Source organism: Cervus elaphus, chromosome 26 (assembly GCF_910594005.1).
Source record: "Cervus elaphus chromosome 26, mCerEla1.1, whole genome shotgun sequence".
In the NCBI taxonomy this organism is placed as follows: domain Eukaryota; kingdom Metazoa; phylum Chordata; class Mammalia; order Artiodactyla; family Cervidae; genus Cervus; species Cervus elaphus.
In genome coordinates this window covers 11102148-11117841 of record NC_057840.1, presented here as the reverse complement: position 1 = coordinate 11117841, position 15694 = coordinate 11102148, and the positions used below count along the sequence as shown (strand labels likewise).

The following is a 15694-nucleotide window of genomic DNA, read 5'->3' as shown; positions in this document are numbered from 1 at the left end:
TTATTTCTTTTAAAGTCCTCTAGTACTCCTCTACTACTCTTCATTTTCATCTTCACTACACTATAACCTTACAAAAAAAAAAAAAAAAAGAGAAGCCCTATCTTAAAACCGAAGATTATTCCCTCCCAATCTTGACTCTCTGTTTTCTACCTCAGAACACCTCTATTTCCTCTTTTCCCCTTCTCTTCCCCATCCAATTCTGTGAATCCTTGTAGGTGTCTGAGATACGAGAACACTCTGGGAACAGACAGCTGCGTAGATCTGTCTCTCTCCTCTTGAGTCCCCCTTTTTCTCCTCCTACTCATCTCTATCTCCCTCCTCCCTTTTCTCCTGTTCATGTAACTCTGTGAACCTCTCTGGGTGTCCCTAACGGGGGAGAATCTTTTCGCCATTAACCTAGAAGTTTAATTATCAGAGCTGTATAGTTGGAGAAGTCCTGAGACTACAGGAAGAATAAAACTGAAATCCAGAGGCAGGAAACTTAAGCCCAAAACCTGAGAACACCAGAAAACTCCTGACTACATGGAACTTGAAGTGATAAGTGACCGTCCAAAAGCCTCCATACCTACACTGAAACCAACCACCACCCAAGAGCCAATAAGTTTTAGAGCAAGACATACCACGCAAATTCTCCAGCAACACAGGAACATAGCCCTGAATGTCAACATACAGGCTACCCAAGGTCACACCTAACACATAGACCCAACTCAAAACTCATTACTGGGCACTCCATTGCTCTCCAAAGAGAAGAAATCAAGTTCCACGCACCAGTACACTGACGCAAGCTTCCCTAACCAGGAAACCTTGACAAGCCAAACGTCCAACCCCACCCACTGGGTAAATCCTCCACAATAAAAAGGAACCACAGACCTCCAGAATACAGAAAGTCCACTCCAGACACAGCAATCTAAACAAGATGAAAAGGCAAAGAAATACCCAACAGGTAAAGGAACAAGAAAAATGCCCACCAAGTCAAACAAAAGAGGAGGAGATAGGGAATCTACCTGAAAAAGAATTTAGAATAATGATAATAAAAATGATCCAAAATCTTGAAAACAAAATGGAGTTACAGATAAATAGCCTGGAAACAAAGATTGAAAAGATACAAGAATTGTTTAATAAAGACCTAGAAGAAATAAAAAAGAGTCAATTAAAAATGAATAATGCAATGAATGAGATCAAAAACACTTTGGAGGGAACCAAGAGTAGAATAACGGAGGCAGAAGATAGGATAAGTGAGATAGAAGATAAAATGGTGGAAATAAATGAAGCAGAGAGGAAAAAAGAAAAAAGGATCAAAAGAAATGAGGACAACCTCAGGGACCTCTGGGACAATGTGAAACGCCCCAACATTCGAATCATAGGAGTTCCAGAAGAAGAAGACAAAAAGAAAGGCCATGAGAAAATACTCGAGGAGATAATAGCTGAAAACTTCCCTAAAATGGGGAAGGAAATAGCCACCCAAGTCCAAGAAACCCAGAGAGTTCCAAACAGGATAAACCCAAGGCGAAACACCCCAAGACACATATTAATCAAACTAACAAAGATCAAACACAAAGAACAAATATTAAAAGCAGCAAGGGAAAAACAACAAATAACACACAAAGGGATTCCCATAAGGATAACAGCTGATCTATCAATAGAAACCCTCCAGGCCAGAAGGGAATGGCAGGACGTCCTGAAAGTAATGAAAGAGAATAACCTACAACCTAGATTACTGTATCCAGCAAGGATCTCATTCAGATATGAAGGAGAACTCAAAAGCTTTACAGATAAGCAAAAGCTGAGAGAATTCAGCACTACCAAACCAGCTCTTCAACAAATGCTAAAGGATCTTCTCTAGACAGGAAATGCAGAAAGGTTGTATAAACGTGAACCCAAAACAACAAAGTAAATGGCAACGGGACCACACCTATCAATAATTACCTTAAATGTAAATGGGTTGAATGCCCCAACCAAAAGACAAAGATTGGCTGAATGGATACAAAAACAAGACCCCTATATATGCTGTCTACAAGAGACCCACCTCAAAACAAGAGACACATACAGACTGAAAGTGAAGGGCTGGAAAAAAATATTTCATGCAAACGGAGACCAAAAGAAAGCAGGAGTCGCAATACTCATATCAGATAAAATAGACTTTCAAATAAAAGCTGTGAAAAGAGACAAAGAAGGACACTACATAATGATCAAAGGATCAATCCAAGAAGAAGATATAACAATTATAAATATATATGCACCCAACATAGGAGCACCGCAATATGTACGGCAAACACTAACAAGTATGAAAGAGGAAATTAATAGTAACACAATAATAGTGGGAGACTTTAATACCCCACTCACAACTATGGATAGATCAACTACACAGAAAATTAACAAGGAAACACAAACTTTAAATGACACAATGGACCAGCTAGACCTATTTGATATCTATAGGACATTTCACCCCAAAACAATCAACTTCACCTTTTTCTCAAGTGCACACGGAACCTTCTCCAGAATAGATCACATCCTGGGCCATAAATCTGGTCTTGGAAAATTCAAAAAAATTGAAATCATTCCAGTCATCTTTTCTGACCACAGTGCAGTAAGATTAGATCTCAATTACAGGAAAAAAATTGTTAAAAATTCAAACACATGGAGGCTAAATAACACACTTCTGAATAACCAACAAATCATAGAAGAAATCAAAAAAGAAATCAAAATATGTATAGAAATGAATGAAAATGAAAACACAACAACCCAAAACCTATGGGACACTGTAAAAGCAGTGCTAAGGGGAAAGTTCATAGCATTACAGGCTTACATCAAGAAACAAGAAAAAAGCCAAATAAATAACCTAACTCTACACCTAAAGCAATTAGAGAAGGAAGAAATGAAGAACCCCAGGGTTAGCAGAAGGAAAGAAATCTTAAAAATCAGGGCAGAAATAAATGCAAAAGAAACTAAAGAGACCATAGCAAAAATCAACAAAGCTAAAAGCTGGTTTTTTGAAAAAATAAACAAAATTGACAAACCATTAGCAAGACTCATTAAGAAGCAAAGAGAGAAGAACCAAATTAACAAAATTAGAAATGAAAATGGAGAGATCACAACAGACAACACTGAAATACAAAGGATCATAAGAGACTACTACCAGCAGCTCTATGCCAATAAAATGGACAACTTGGATGAAATGGACAAATTCTTAGAAAAGTATAACTTTCCAAAACTGAACCAGGAAGAAATAGAAGATCTTAACAGACCCATCACAGGCAAGGAAATCGAAAGTGTAATCAAAAATCTTCCAGCAAACAAAAGCCCAGGACCAGATGGCTTCACAGCTGAATTCTACCAAAAATTTAGAGAAGAGCTAACACCTACCTTACTCAAACTCTTCCAGAAAATTGCAGAAGAAGGTAAACTTCCAAACTCATTCTATGAGGCCACCATCACCCTAATTCCAAAACCAGACAAAGATGCCACAAAAAAAGAAAACTACAGGCCAATATCACTGATGAACATAGATGCAAAAATCCTTAACAAAATTCTAGCAAACAGAATCCAACAACATATTAAAAAAATCATACACCACGACCAAGTGGGCTTTATCCCAGGAATGCAAGGATTCTTCAATATCCGCAAATCAATCAACGTAATACACCACATTAACAAATTGAAAGATAAAAACCATATGATTATCTCAATAGATGCAGAGAAAGCCTTTGACAAAATTCAACACTCATTTATGATTAAAACTCTCCAAAAAGCAGGAATAGAAGGAACATACCTCAACATTATAAAAGCCATATATGACAAACCCACAGCAAGCATCACCCTCAATGGTGAAAAATTGAAAGCATTCCCCCTGAAATCAGGAACAAGACAAGGGTGCCCACTGTCACCACTACTGTTCAACATAGTGTTGGAAGTTTTGGCCACAGCAATCAGAGCAGAAAAAGAAGTAAAAGGAATCCAGATAGGAAAAGAAGAAGTGAAACTCTCACTGTTTGCAGATGACATGATCCTCTACATAGAAAACCCTAAAGACTCTACCAGAAAATTACTAGAACTAATCAATGAATATAGTAAAGTTGCAGGATATAAAATTAACACACAGAAATCCCTTGCATTCCTATATACTAACAATGAAAAAACAGAAAGAGAAATTAAGGAAACAATACCATTCACCATTGCAACAAAAAGAATAAAATACTTAGGAGTATATCTACCTAAAGAAACAAAAGACCTATACATAGAAAACTATAAAACACTGATGAAAGAAATCAAAGAGGACACAAACAGATGGAGAAACATACCGTGTTCATGGATTGGAAGAATCAATATTGTCAAAATGGCTATTCTACCCAAAGCAATCTATAGATTCAATGCAATCCCTATCAAGCTACCAACGGTATTTGTCACAGAACTAGACCAAAGAATTTCACAATTTGTATGGAAATACAAAAAACCTCGAATAGCCAAAGTAATCTTGAGAAAGAAGAATGGAACTGGAGGAATCAACCTGCCTGACTTCAGACTCTACTACAAAGCCACAGTCATCAAGACAGTATGGTACTGGCACAAAGACAGAAATATAGATCAATGGAACAGAATAGAAAGCCCAGAGATAAATCCACGAACCTATGGACACCTTATCTTTGACAAAGGAGGCAAGGATATACAATGGAAAAAAGACAACCTCTTTAACAAGTGGTGCTGGGAAAACTGGTCAACCACTTGTAAAAGAATGAAACTAGAACACTTTCTAACACCATACACAAAAATAAACTCAAAATGGATTAAAGATCTAAATGTAAGACCAGAAACTATAAAACTCCTAGAGGAGAACATAGGCAAAACACTCTCTGACATAAATCACAGCAAGATCCTCTATGACCCACCTCCCAGAATATTGGAAATAAAAGCAAAACTAAACAAATGGGATCTAATGAAACTTAAAAGCTTTTGCACTACAAAGGAAACTATAAGTAAGGTGAAAAGACAGCCGTCAGATTGGGAGAAAATAATAGCAAATGAAGAAACAGACAAAGGATTAATCTCAAAAATATACAAGCAACTCCTGAAGCTCAATTCCAGAAAAATAAATGACCCAATCAAAAAATGGGCCAAAGAACTAAACAGACATTTCTCCAAAGAAGACATACAGATGGCTAACAAACACATGAAAAGGTGCTCAACATCACTCATTATTAGAGAAATGCAAATCAAAACCACAATGAGGTACCATTACACGCCAGTCAGGATGGCTGCTATCCAAAAGACTACAAGCAATAAATGCTGGAGAGGGTGTGGAGAAAAGGGAACCCTCTTACACTGTTGGTGGGAATGCAAACTAGTACAGCCACTATGGAAAACAGTGTGGAGATTCCTTAAAAAACTGGAAATAGAACTGCCATATGACCCAGCAATCCCACTTTTGGGCATACACACTGAGGAAACCAGATCTGAAAGAGACACGTGCACCCCAATGTTCATTGCAGCACTGTTTATAATAGCCAGGACATGGAAGCAACCTAGATGCCCATCAGCAGATGAATGGATAAGGAAGCTGTGGTACATATACACCATGGAATATTACTCAGCTGTCAAAAAGAATTCATTTGAATCAGTCCTAATGAGATGGATGAAACTGGAGCCCATTATACAGAGTGAAGTAAGCCAGAAAGATAAAGAACATTACAGCATACTAACACATATATATGGAATTTAGAAAGATGGTAATGATAACCCTATATGCAAAACAGAAAAAGAGACACAGAAATACAGAACAGACTTTTGAACTCTGTGGGAGAATGTGAGGGTGGGATGTTTCAAAAGAACAGCATGTATACTATCTATGGTGAAACAGATCACCAGCCCAGGTGGGATGCATGAGACAAGTGCTCGGGCCTGGTGCACTGGGAAGACCCAGAGGAGTCGGGTGAAGAGGGAGGTGGGAGGGGGGATCGGGATGGGGAATAAGTGTAAATCTATGGCTGATTCATATCAATGTATGACAAAACCCACTGAAATGTTGTGAAGTAATTAGCCTCCAACTAATAAAAAAATTAAAAAAAATAAAAAAATAAAGCATGTAACCAGATTTAAAAAAAAAAAAAAAACCACTTACCCTAACCCACCTTCTACTTTGCAATAAGTCATATTCTCTTTCCAGTAGAATTTGATTGAAAACTAGCTACATGCAAGATAACATTTATTTAGTCCTTACATACAAAGGCTATGCTAGGCATTTAGACACAGATAATAAAAAGGTCACACTCCCTGTCCAAGGAGGGAATCACTTAGAGAGAAAAGTGGAATAAGATGTAAAGGCAACATTTATGCAACAGAAGAGGTACACGGTTCTCTGGCAGTTCAGAGAAAGGAAAGATCACTCTTGGGCAAGGCAGCAAGCAGGGAAAAGGTGTACACCCAAAGAGGCACACACTGGACCTGGGTAAGATGGGTAAAGCCGTAAATAGCAAACACTGAGAAAAGCCAGAGGAAATTCAAGTTGAAGGATTTCATATACCAAAAATTACAGACATGCAAAAGCACACGTTTTCTGGGGGTTGAAAAATGAGCCAGTCTGGCTGGGAGGAAGGACAAAAACGGGTCCAGACTACACAAGAAGGTTGGGCCAGATCACAGAAGGCTTGATAATGCCAGGCTAAAAAGAATCAACTGTATAGAAAAACAAAGAACATGGGATTAACTCAGAATTTAACTCAGGGTCAGTGATGTGGGCAGAGCCATACATCAGGAGATTACAAAGCTGACACAGTTGGAAGACACTCATTTGTTAAATCAGTACTTAATGCCTGTTACAAGCCAAGCTCTGTTTGGTGTCTGAAACACCTATAAACACAGCATTAAATACACTTTCCTTACAGATAACTTCACTGCTCTGAAGGTCAAAAAGCCGTGAGAAAGGCTACTACTATTCAGTCAATAAGGAGTGACAGCTCTGAAATTAACATTAGCCCTTTAGATTTACACAATGCAAATTCACACCCATCATGTTTGTTTTGAGGCTCACAACTATGATGCCTTTGAGTCCCTGAGGGTGATGCAGTTTTTATGAAAAGCAACGACAATCTTAAGGCTGCAGAAATAGGAACAGGCTTCCCAATAGACCTGCGGTACTCAGTGTTGGAATTTTCCAAAGAAAAGTAATCAAGATGCTGAAGGAACGACGCATTGTGAGAAACGTGAAGTAACTGAGGCTTTGCAGATGTATAAACGACACTGAACTCTAAAGTAGGTATCATCCAATCCAGAAGCCATAAAAGGTGAATCTGGTGGTATACGCAGACACAGCAGTAGAGAATGGACTTGCGGACAGGGCGGGGGAAGCAGAGGGTAGGATGAATTGGGTAGCGCTGACATATATACACCACCATGCGCAAAACAGCTAGCTAGTGGGAAGCTGCTGTGTAACACAGGGAGCCCAGCCTGGTGCTCTGTGATGACCTAGAGGGATAGGGTCGGGGGAGGGAAGAGAGCTCAAGAGGGAGGGGATATATATATAATTATAGCTGATTCGAGTTGTTGTATGGCAGAAACCAACACAATATTGAAAAGCAATTATCTTCCAATTAAAAAAAAAATCTGGCGGTATGATAGTTTAAAGCAGAGGCTGGAAACCACGGTCTGCAGGCCAAATCTGGCCTATCACCTATTTTTAAATAAAATTTTTCTGGGACAAAGTCATACCCATTTGTTGACACACTGCATTCTACAGCAGTTTTCAGGTGACAATGACCATCTTAAGAGTCCTGACAAAGACTAGGCAGCCCGGAAAGCCCCAAATATTTGACTATCTGACCCTTTATAGAAAAAGTTTGCCAACCTCTGTTTAAAGGATGGGCTGAAGGTTAAAGTGAGGCAGGGAATCCTGCCTGGAGTTTGCCATCTTCAGATGAGGAATAAGGCTACTTGCTACTTGAAATGGAAAGAATCCAGATGTGAGAGACAGCCTGGAGACAAAACTGCCAGGATTTTCTAACTGGCCAGATCTGGGGGACAGAGGGAGAGCCAAAATGGATGTTAAAAACCATGTTGGTGACTGGGTATCATTTACAGTAAAGCAATCAGGAGGAAGAACGGGTTTGGAGACAGAAGGAGAGAAAGGTTACGTTAAGTTGCACACCCTGTTTGCGACACATGAATTTTAAACCCCACTCATTCTGAAAGCTACCCAGGTAGAGACGTGCGGGGTCAGCGTAAACTGTGACCGGATCTGAGGAGAGATGCCAGCTGGAGAGGAAGATGTCGGTGTCTCCAACTGAAGTTCTAGAAGGCGGGTGAGGTCACTGAAGGACAGAAAACAGGGGGAGTAAATGAAGGCAAGGCACTGCAGTGATGAGCAGCAGTAAGATGAGGCCCTAGGCAGTCAGGGAGCGAAGAGGAGGAGACAGAGAGAAGCCCTTCTCCCGGACTCTGTGCTTTGATGCCCTGAGACCGCACGGCTCCAAGAGTCCCAAAACACCACGGTCCACAGAGAATCTAAGGGTTACCTTGCAAGAAGCAACCAAGACTTTTACACAACCTGACCCAGTCTACAGACCTCTAGCACCACCACCCACCCCCGCCCCCCACCCCTACCCCAGCCACCCCTGCTTCAGCGCCCTGCTGTGGCTCACGTTAGCAGTATCAAACCCGGAGACCACATCTGCGGCTCAGCAACCCCTGCTCAGCACTAACTGAGCAAACAAACCTCCGGCATCAAGACGAAACAAATGTTTAACCTCGCTCCAGCAATGGCAGATGTCCGAAGATCCTTTAAAATCTCTTCAAAAACATTCAACCAAGTGCAGGAGACTGTCCCTCGGGGACAGGTGCAGACAAGGGAACGGCACCCCACAAAGAACACTTTCTCAGTATTGAAGATGAGAATTTTTAACACAGGCTGACAGGTCACTCACCACGGGCAGAGGGCAGTAGAACTGATGAACGTGTGCATGACATCCAAGAGCATGTTGTGTCCAATGACAAGCTTCCCCTGAAAAAAGTCAAGGTTAGGAAAGACTCCTTGGTGCAAAATTTTATCAGGGCTTTTTATTGAAGAGCTCAAAAAAACAGAAAATGCTAAGTATCTTGAAATGTATGGCTTGGTTCCATGAGGATTTTGTACTAAACTTACTTTTTGACACTAAGGGGAAAAAAAATGTATAAAGATATGCAAATAAAGAAATTTGGGCTGGCTTCATTCCTCTTCTGGTGTAAAATCCAGAATGCAAAGTAAAAGCTCCAAATGACTTTGATTTCATTGATCTTTTTCTCTGATTTTATTCATTTTCTACCCAAAAGAATCAGAAGTAGTAAAATTTTTACTAACACAAGAATCAGAAGTAGCAAAATTTTTATTAAAGAGCTCAAAAATGTAACTGAAAATGCTAGATACCTTGAACTGTCAAATAATTTGTGAACAAACTCCAAATATCTATTTCAGAAATGTATTCTTCAAAACAACTCACTTATTTTCAAAAGACACACTTATAACAATGCTAGAAGGTAAAAAATAAGTAACTTTATTAAATAGAATGTTTCCATTTCCTTCATCATGTATGCCAAATTCCACAGGGCTTGTTTCGAAATATTGTTTCCAATGAAATTCACTGCTCTTCAACCAACGAGGTACAATATATGTGCAATAAATTAGTCCATTTTGATAAAAATTAAACTGCAAAAATGGAACATCAATTTAGATTTAGCTAGCCAGGTGACAGCATTTTTAACATAAAGCATCTGGAGCTTTTCTCTATGTCCCAGTGGACCTTCAGAGCAATACTCCTTGACTCACAAAGGTAAGCATAATCCTCTGAAATAAATAATTCTATACAAAATCTCCCAAATCCAACAGATGAGCTATCCTCTCATTCTGAATATCTACACAGTGCTAAGATACCAAGTATTGATCGAAACCACAGAGAAGGAAGAAACCCAAAATGGAAGCCCTAAAAGATAAACCTAACTGTATTATAAATGAAGCCCTCGACCATACTGAAGGTGGCTGGGAAGAACAGAAGTAACATCAACACAGCAGATAACAAGAACTGCAATTCCCAGTGTTGGAGGGAAAAAAGTTACAAAGAAGAGAGAGTAGGTTAAAAGTAAACCCTGTGGTACTGGACTAGAATCTGTCGTGTATCAGTATAAATTCATTTTTTAAAATATGCATGTAAGTCAGACACGGAAATATCAACGTGTGTAAACATGCGTGGCCACACACATGTATCATTCTCAGCTCTGTGCAGGGAGGGGAACTAGTAGTAGTAACACCACAGCAGCCCAGCACCAGAACTTGGTTTCTAAAAGGAACCCGGGCTCCTTGGAGAAGTCATTGATTCTAGAGCTGAGGAAAGGAAGATACAAGATGAGTGTGGAATATCTTGTGACGTCAGAAAGTAAGGAGGTGCTCAGAAAAGGAAGGGGCTTGTTACAGGCGAGCCAGCCTGAAGAAGCACCAATGGCCCATGTGGTACCATCCGAGCAACAAAATAAATGATAAGAACACTAGATTAAAATCTGTAGAGGGACCTCCCTCATGGTCCAGGGCTTAGGAATCCACCTGTCAATGCAGGGGACACGGTTCGATCGCTGGTCCAGGAAGACCCCACAGGCTATGGGGCAGCTACCCCGTGTGCCACAGCGTCAGAAGCCTGCATCTCTAGGGCCCATGCTCCACAACAAGAGAAGCCACTGCACCGGGAAGCCGTGCACCGCAACCAGAGAAAAGTAGCCCCTGCTCCACTGCAACTAAAGCCCACAGGCGGCAATGAAGACAGCACAGCCAGAAACAAATAAATAAATAAATAATGTTTTTAAATTAAGAGATAAATCTATACAATGGGGACTTCCCTGGTGGTCAAGTGGTTAAGGATCCACCTTCTACTGCAGGGGATGTCAGTTCGATCTCTAATCAGGGAACTAAGATCCTACATGCCTTGGAGCAACTCATCCCGCAAGCCCCAACTACTAAGCCTGTGTGCCACAACTAGAGAGCCTGCACGCTGCAACTAAGACCTGCTGCAGCCAAATAAACAAATTGTTTAAAGATATGTAGAATGAAATAAGTTTCTCTGAGTCCAAAAAAAAAAAAAAAAAAAGGATTAACAGAAGGGGAGCAGGGGCGGCTCTTCTAGAAGATTTCCAGAAACAAATGGAGAAAGAGGGAAACACAAACTCGCCACTAGAATACCACAGTAATGACGGCTGCAGGCAAGATCCACCGACAGATGCTGTCACTGGCAAAAGCTCAAGAAAAAACAGGGTTTTCAGCATCTCAAAATATCGCCCCCAATATATTTATTAACTACAAAAGGGAAAACAGTAACTCTACAGTGCATAGACCCAGCAGACACCACCTGAACTGAGTGATGGGGGTCAACGTCATGAACCATCATTTCTGTGGTCTGCCTGCCAAAACTGTGTCTTCAATCCTACGTGAGAAAAGATCAAACAAATCCAAACCAAGGGACACCTGACACAATTACAATCAATCAATACTCTTTAAAAACATCAAGGTTATAAAAGACAAAGTAAACTACAGACTGCAGAAGAGTAAGGAGAAATAACAAGTAAACTCAATGTGGGATCCTAGATAGAACCATCAATAGAAAAAGGACTTAGAGGAAAAACAGGTTAAATTCAAGTTAGCTCATAATATTGTACCAAGGCTAATTTCATGGTTTTGCAACTGTGTGGTTATACAAGACAGTAACATCAGGTGTCACCAGGTGACGGGCGTATAGAAATCCTCTACCAGTTTTTCTGTGGGTGAAAAATTAATACGAATTTTTTTTAAAACTAGAGAAAACAGATTCCTTACTAAGAATGACGGGGAAAGAATCTGGTCTAATACAGAGTGTTTACTTGTTCACTGGCTATACAGAGCTCAACTATGTTAGTAGTTGTAAAGTATGTGACTTAAATTTTAAATGTCTGGATCACTAATAAACAGGGCTAAATTTTTATCACGGTATGCTCTGTGACACGCACTACGAATGGTCCACAACTTGCCATGAATCACTCTGCAGAAGAGGGACCACAGAGAGGAAAAATAGAGGCACAGCTGGCTCAAGGATCTGAATTGTTTGTACAAGGCAAACAAATGCCCCCATCTTGGAAAAGCCCCCTAAACCATCATGCTGGTTATGGGAGCTCAAAGCCAACTGCTGCCCCACATCTGTTTCAGGGACAGCTTCAGTCAATCCACCACTGCTCTGAAAACGGCTGGTTAAGTGTGTATAATGTAAGCAAACACAACCAGAAACTCCCCTCTACTTCTGTGTGGGTGTGTGTGCCTCTCGGTCATGTCCAACTCTTTGTGGCCTCATAGACTGTAGCCCACCAGGCTCCTCTGTCCATGGAATATACCAGGCAAGAATACTGGAGTGGGTTGCCATTCCCTTCTCCAAGAGATCTTTCTAATCCAGGGATCAAACCCAAGACTTTTGCATTACAGGCAGATTCTTCACCACTGAGCCACCAGGGAAGCCCTCTCTGCTTCTCTGGATACACACAATCTTGTTGCTGTTGATCAGTCATATCCTGACTCTTTGGACTGCAGCACATCAGGCTTCCCTGTCCCCCACCATCTTGTGGAGTTTACCCAAGTTAATGTCCATTGAATCAGTGATGCCATCTGACCATCTCATCCTCTGTCACCCTCTTCTCCTTCTGCCTTAAATCTTTCCCAGCATCAGGGTCTTTTCAGACCCTGAATATTCAGGACTGATTTCCTTTAGTTTAGGACTGACTGCTTTGATCTCCTTGCAGTCCAAGGCACTCACAAGAGTCTTCTCTCCAACACCACAGTTCAAAAGCATCAATTCTTCAGTGCTCAGCATTTTTTACGGTCCAACTCTCACATCCATACATGACTACTAGAAAAACCGTAACTTTGACTATATGGATCTTTGTTGGCAAAGTGATGTCTCTGCTTTTTAATACGCTATCTAGGTTTGTCACAGCATTTCTTTCAAGGAGCAAGTGTCTTTTAATTTCATGGCTGCAGTCACCACCTGTAGTGATTTTGGAGCCCAAGAAAAAGTCTGTCATTGTTTCCATTGTTTCCCCATCTATTTGCCATGAAGTGATGGGACCAGATGCCATGATCTTAGTTTTTTGAAATGTTGAGTTCTAAACTAGCTTTTTGGCTACTTCTCAAGAGACCCACACCTTTGTTTTTCTCCAGGCTCATCCCTGGTTCTATTCTGTTCCAGTAATATCATTTACTTGAAAGAGCTCCTGAGGAGCCAGCCCTTCTCTCTCTCAAGGTCTAAGTTCTGTTTACCCCTTCCCAGGGCCAGTGGCTGCCTCCCCAAAAGTGCTCCTGTGTGACAAGGCTGCACCTACTGTTGAGACAACCACGGACTCCTGAAGCACTGCCCTCAAGCTTCCCCGATGCAGGGCTCAGCATTTAAGGGACAAGATGACTCCTCCAGGGAGACAAATCCTTCTCCCTAGGCCAGCTACTCAAGGACAAGGAAGTCTCGGACTCCAGGAAGTTTAGCATCAGGCAAGCAGTGTGACTTGGATGGGTAACTCAACAGAACAACCAGCAGCAAGACCCAGTTTCTCTCTGCAAGATGGGTGTGCTTCTTTTCTTAAAGGATGTAAGAAACAAGGGAAAATATCTACTATATCTATCACAGAATCCTCCAGCACATTTACATAAACAGTTGACACATTTTTTAAATGCATCAAATGTTATCAAGATATAATTAATTCAGGGCTTCTCTGGGGTAGTGGTAAAGAATCTGCCTGCCAATACAGGAGACACAGGTTCAATCCCTGGCCCGGGAAGATCCCACATGCTGGGGAGCAACTAAGCCCGTGTGCCACAACCATCAAGCCTGTGCTCTAGAGCCCAGGAGACACAACTACTGAGCCCATGTGCCATGTCTACTGAGGCCCACGTGGTCTGGAGCCTGTGCTCCACAACAAGAGAAGTCACCGCAATGAGACGCCCGCGCATCGCAACTAGAGAGTAGCCCCTATTCGCTGAAACTAGAGAAAAGCCCTCACGGCAACAAAGACCCAGCACAGCCAAAATAAATAAATAAATAAGATTATTTTAAAAACAAAGATACAAGATTCAATTAAGTGGAAGAATTCAACACAATTATTTTTATCCTCTAGATTTCTTTTAATGAAGGAATACAAGGTTTCAAACACTGGATTATTTCTCCTCATATTCTTTAGTTTGCTATTCTGCTTCTTGTTGGTTTTGAGAATAATAAATATCAGTTTCATGGAGCCACATAAGGCCATCACAGTATAATCCTCTTCTGCATTTTAATAGAAATGCTTTCTGAAAAAATGGTTTGGATGTAATTCAGCAATTACAATGTCACACTGAGCACATTATGACAACAAGCTATCTTTATGAAGTTCTAACTTCTCCCTCCAGACCAGGAAAACATTCTAACATCAATGTGACCAGATGATGGATTTGCAATGATAACTTGGCATTTCACAGTAAATGTTATGTCCAGGAAATTAATTACAAAGTGTGTTTCACTTACCGAATTAGCAATGGCATGAATGACTCTAGAAAATCCCACGGCATCATTCAGTTCTTCCTAATTTAAAAACAAAACAAAACACCAACTATTGAAATATATATGTTCCTTATTTGAATGAGTTCTTTATTGAATCTAAGCAAAAAAAAAAAAAAAAAAAAAACCAGAGACTGAAATTTTATATCCAGTTAGATGACTTTTGTTTGCTTTGAGTCCATCACCCCCAAACAAGTGTGTTGGAAATGATTTCTGCATGTACCATTTTTCTGTTTCAGAGAGAGGGCTGAGCAAGTGGCAAACTATTCACTAGTTACTAAGATAACAGTGCTAGGGTATACCCATCACTTCCAATCAACTGTTGAAATTTCCATATCCCTCAAGCTGCCTTGAGGGGCTTCCTGGTGGCTCAGCAGTAAAGAATCCATCTGCCAATGCAGGAGACATGGGTTCAATCCCTGGGTCAGAAAGATCCCCTAGAGGAAGAAATGGCAACCCATTCCAGTATTCTTGCCTGGGTAATCCCATGGACAGAGGAACCTGGTGGGCTACAGTCCATAGGGTTGCAGAGTCTGATACAACTTAAGGACTAAACGAGAAGTTGTCTTATAAACAGGGACTTTTAAAAGCTGCCACCTGCTGGCCAAATCAATACTGCATTCCATTCTGAGGAGAACCACTCAGACCATCTGTTAATCAAGAATTCTCTGATTTTTTTTTTTTCCTGAGTGAGTGCTTAGTTGCTCAGTCGTGTCAGACTCTTTTTGACCCCATGAACTGTAGCCCACCAGGCTCCTCTGTCCATGGAATTCTCCAGGCAAGAATACTGAATACAGGAGTGGGTTGCCATTCTCTTCTCTAGGGGATTGTCCCAACCCAAGGATCCTCCTGCGCTACAGAAGGATTCTTTACTAACTGAGCCCCCAGGGAAGCCCCCCCCCACCACCCCGCTGTCTTTTTTCCTGGTCAAATGCATTTTTACAAAATTTTTATAGCATCACACTGAGACGCATTCCCACTCAGCTTCTTCTCTCCTGTCTTCTTCATGACGGTGCTTAAACAGACTCAATTTCTTTCCTATCTTGAAATCCCTTCCTTAACTCTAAACTCTAGAGAACCATTCTCCTTCTCCTTATCTCTTCACAGCTAAATTACTTAATGACTCTTCTCCTGGGATGTCCCTG

The 15694-nt window shown here is 40.8% G+C and overlaps 1 protein-coding gene across 1 annotated transcript in view; it reads right to left on the bottom strand.

The window, feature by feature from the left end:
• Nucleotides 1–15694, bottom strand: part of LOC122684278 — an 831075-nt gene that overhangs the window by 117224 nt on the left and 698157 nt on the right. Inside the window, 3 exon segments of the mRNA XM_043888282.1 lie at nt 8910–8938; nt 8941–8986; nt 14517–14573. Coding sequence (XP_043744217.1) covers nt 8910–8938; nt 8941–8986; nt 14517–14573 — 132 coding nt within the window.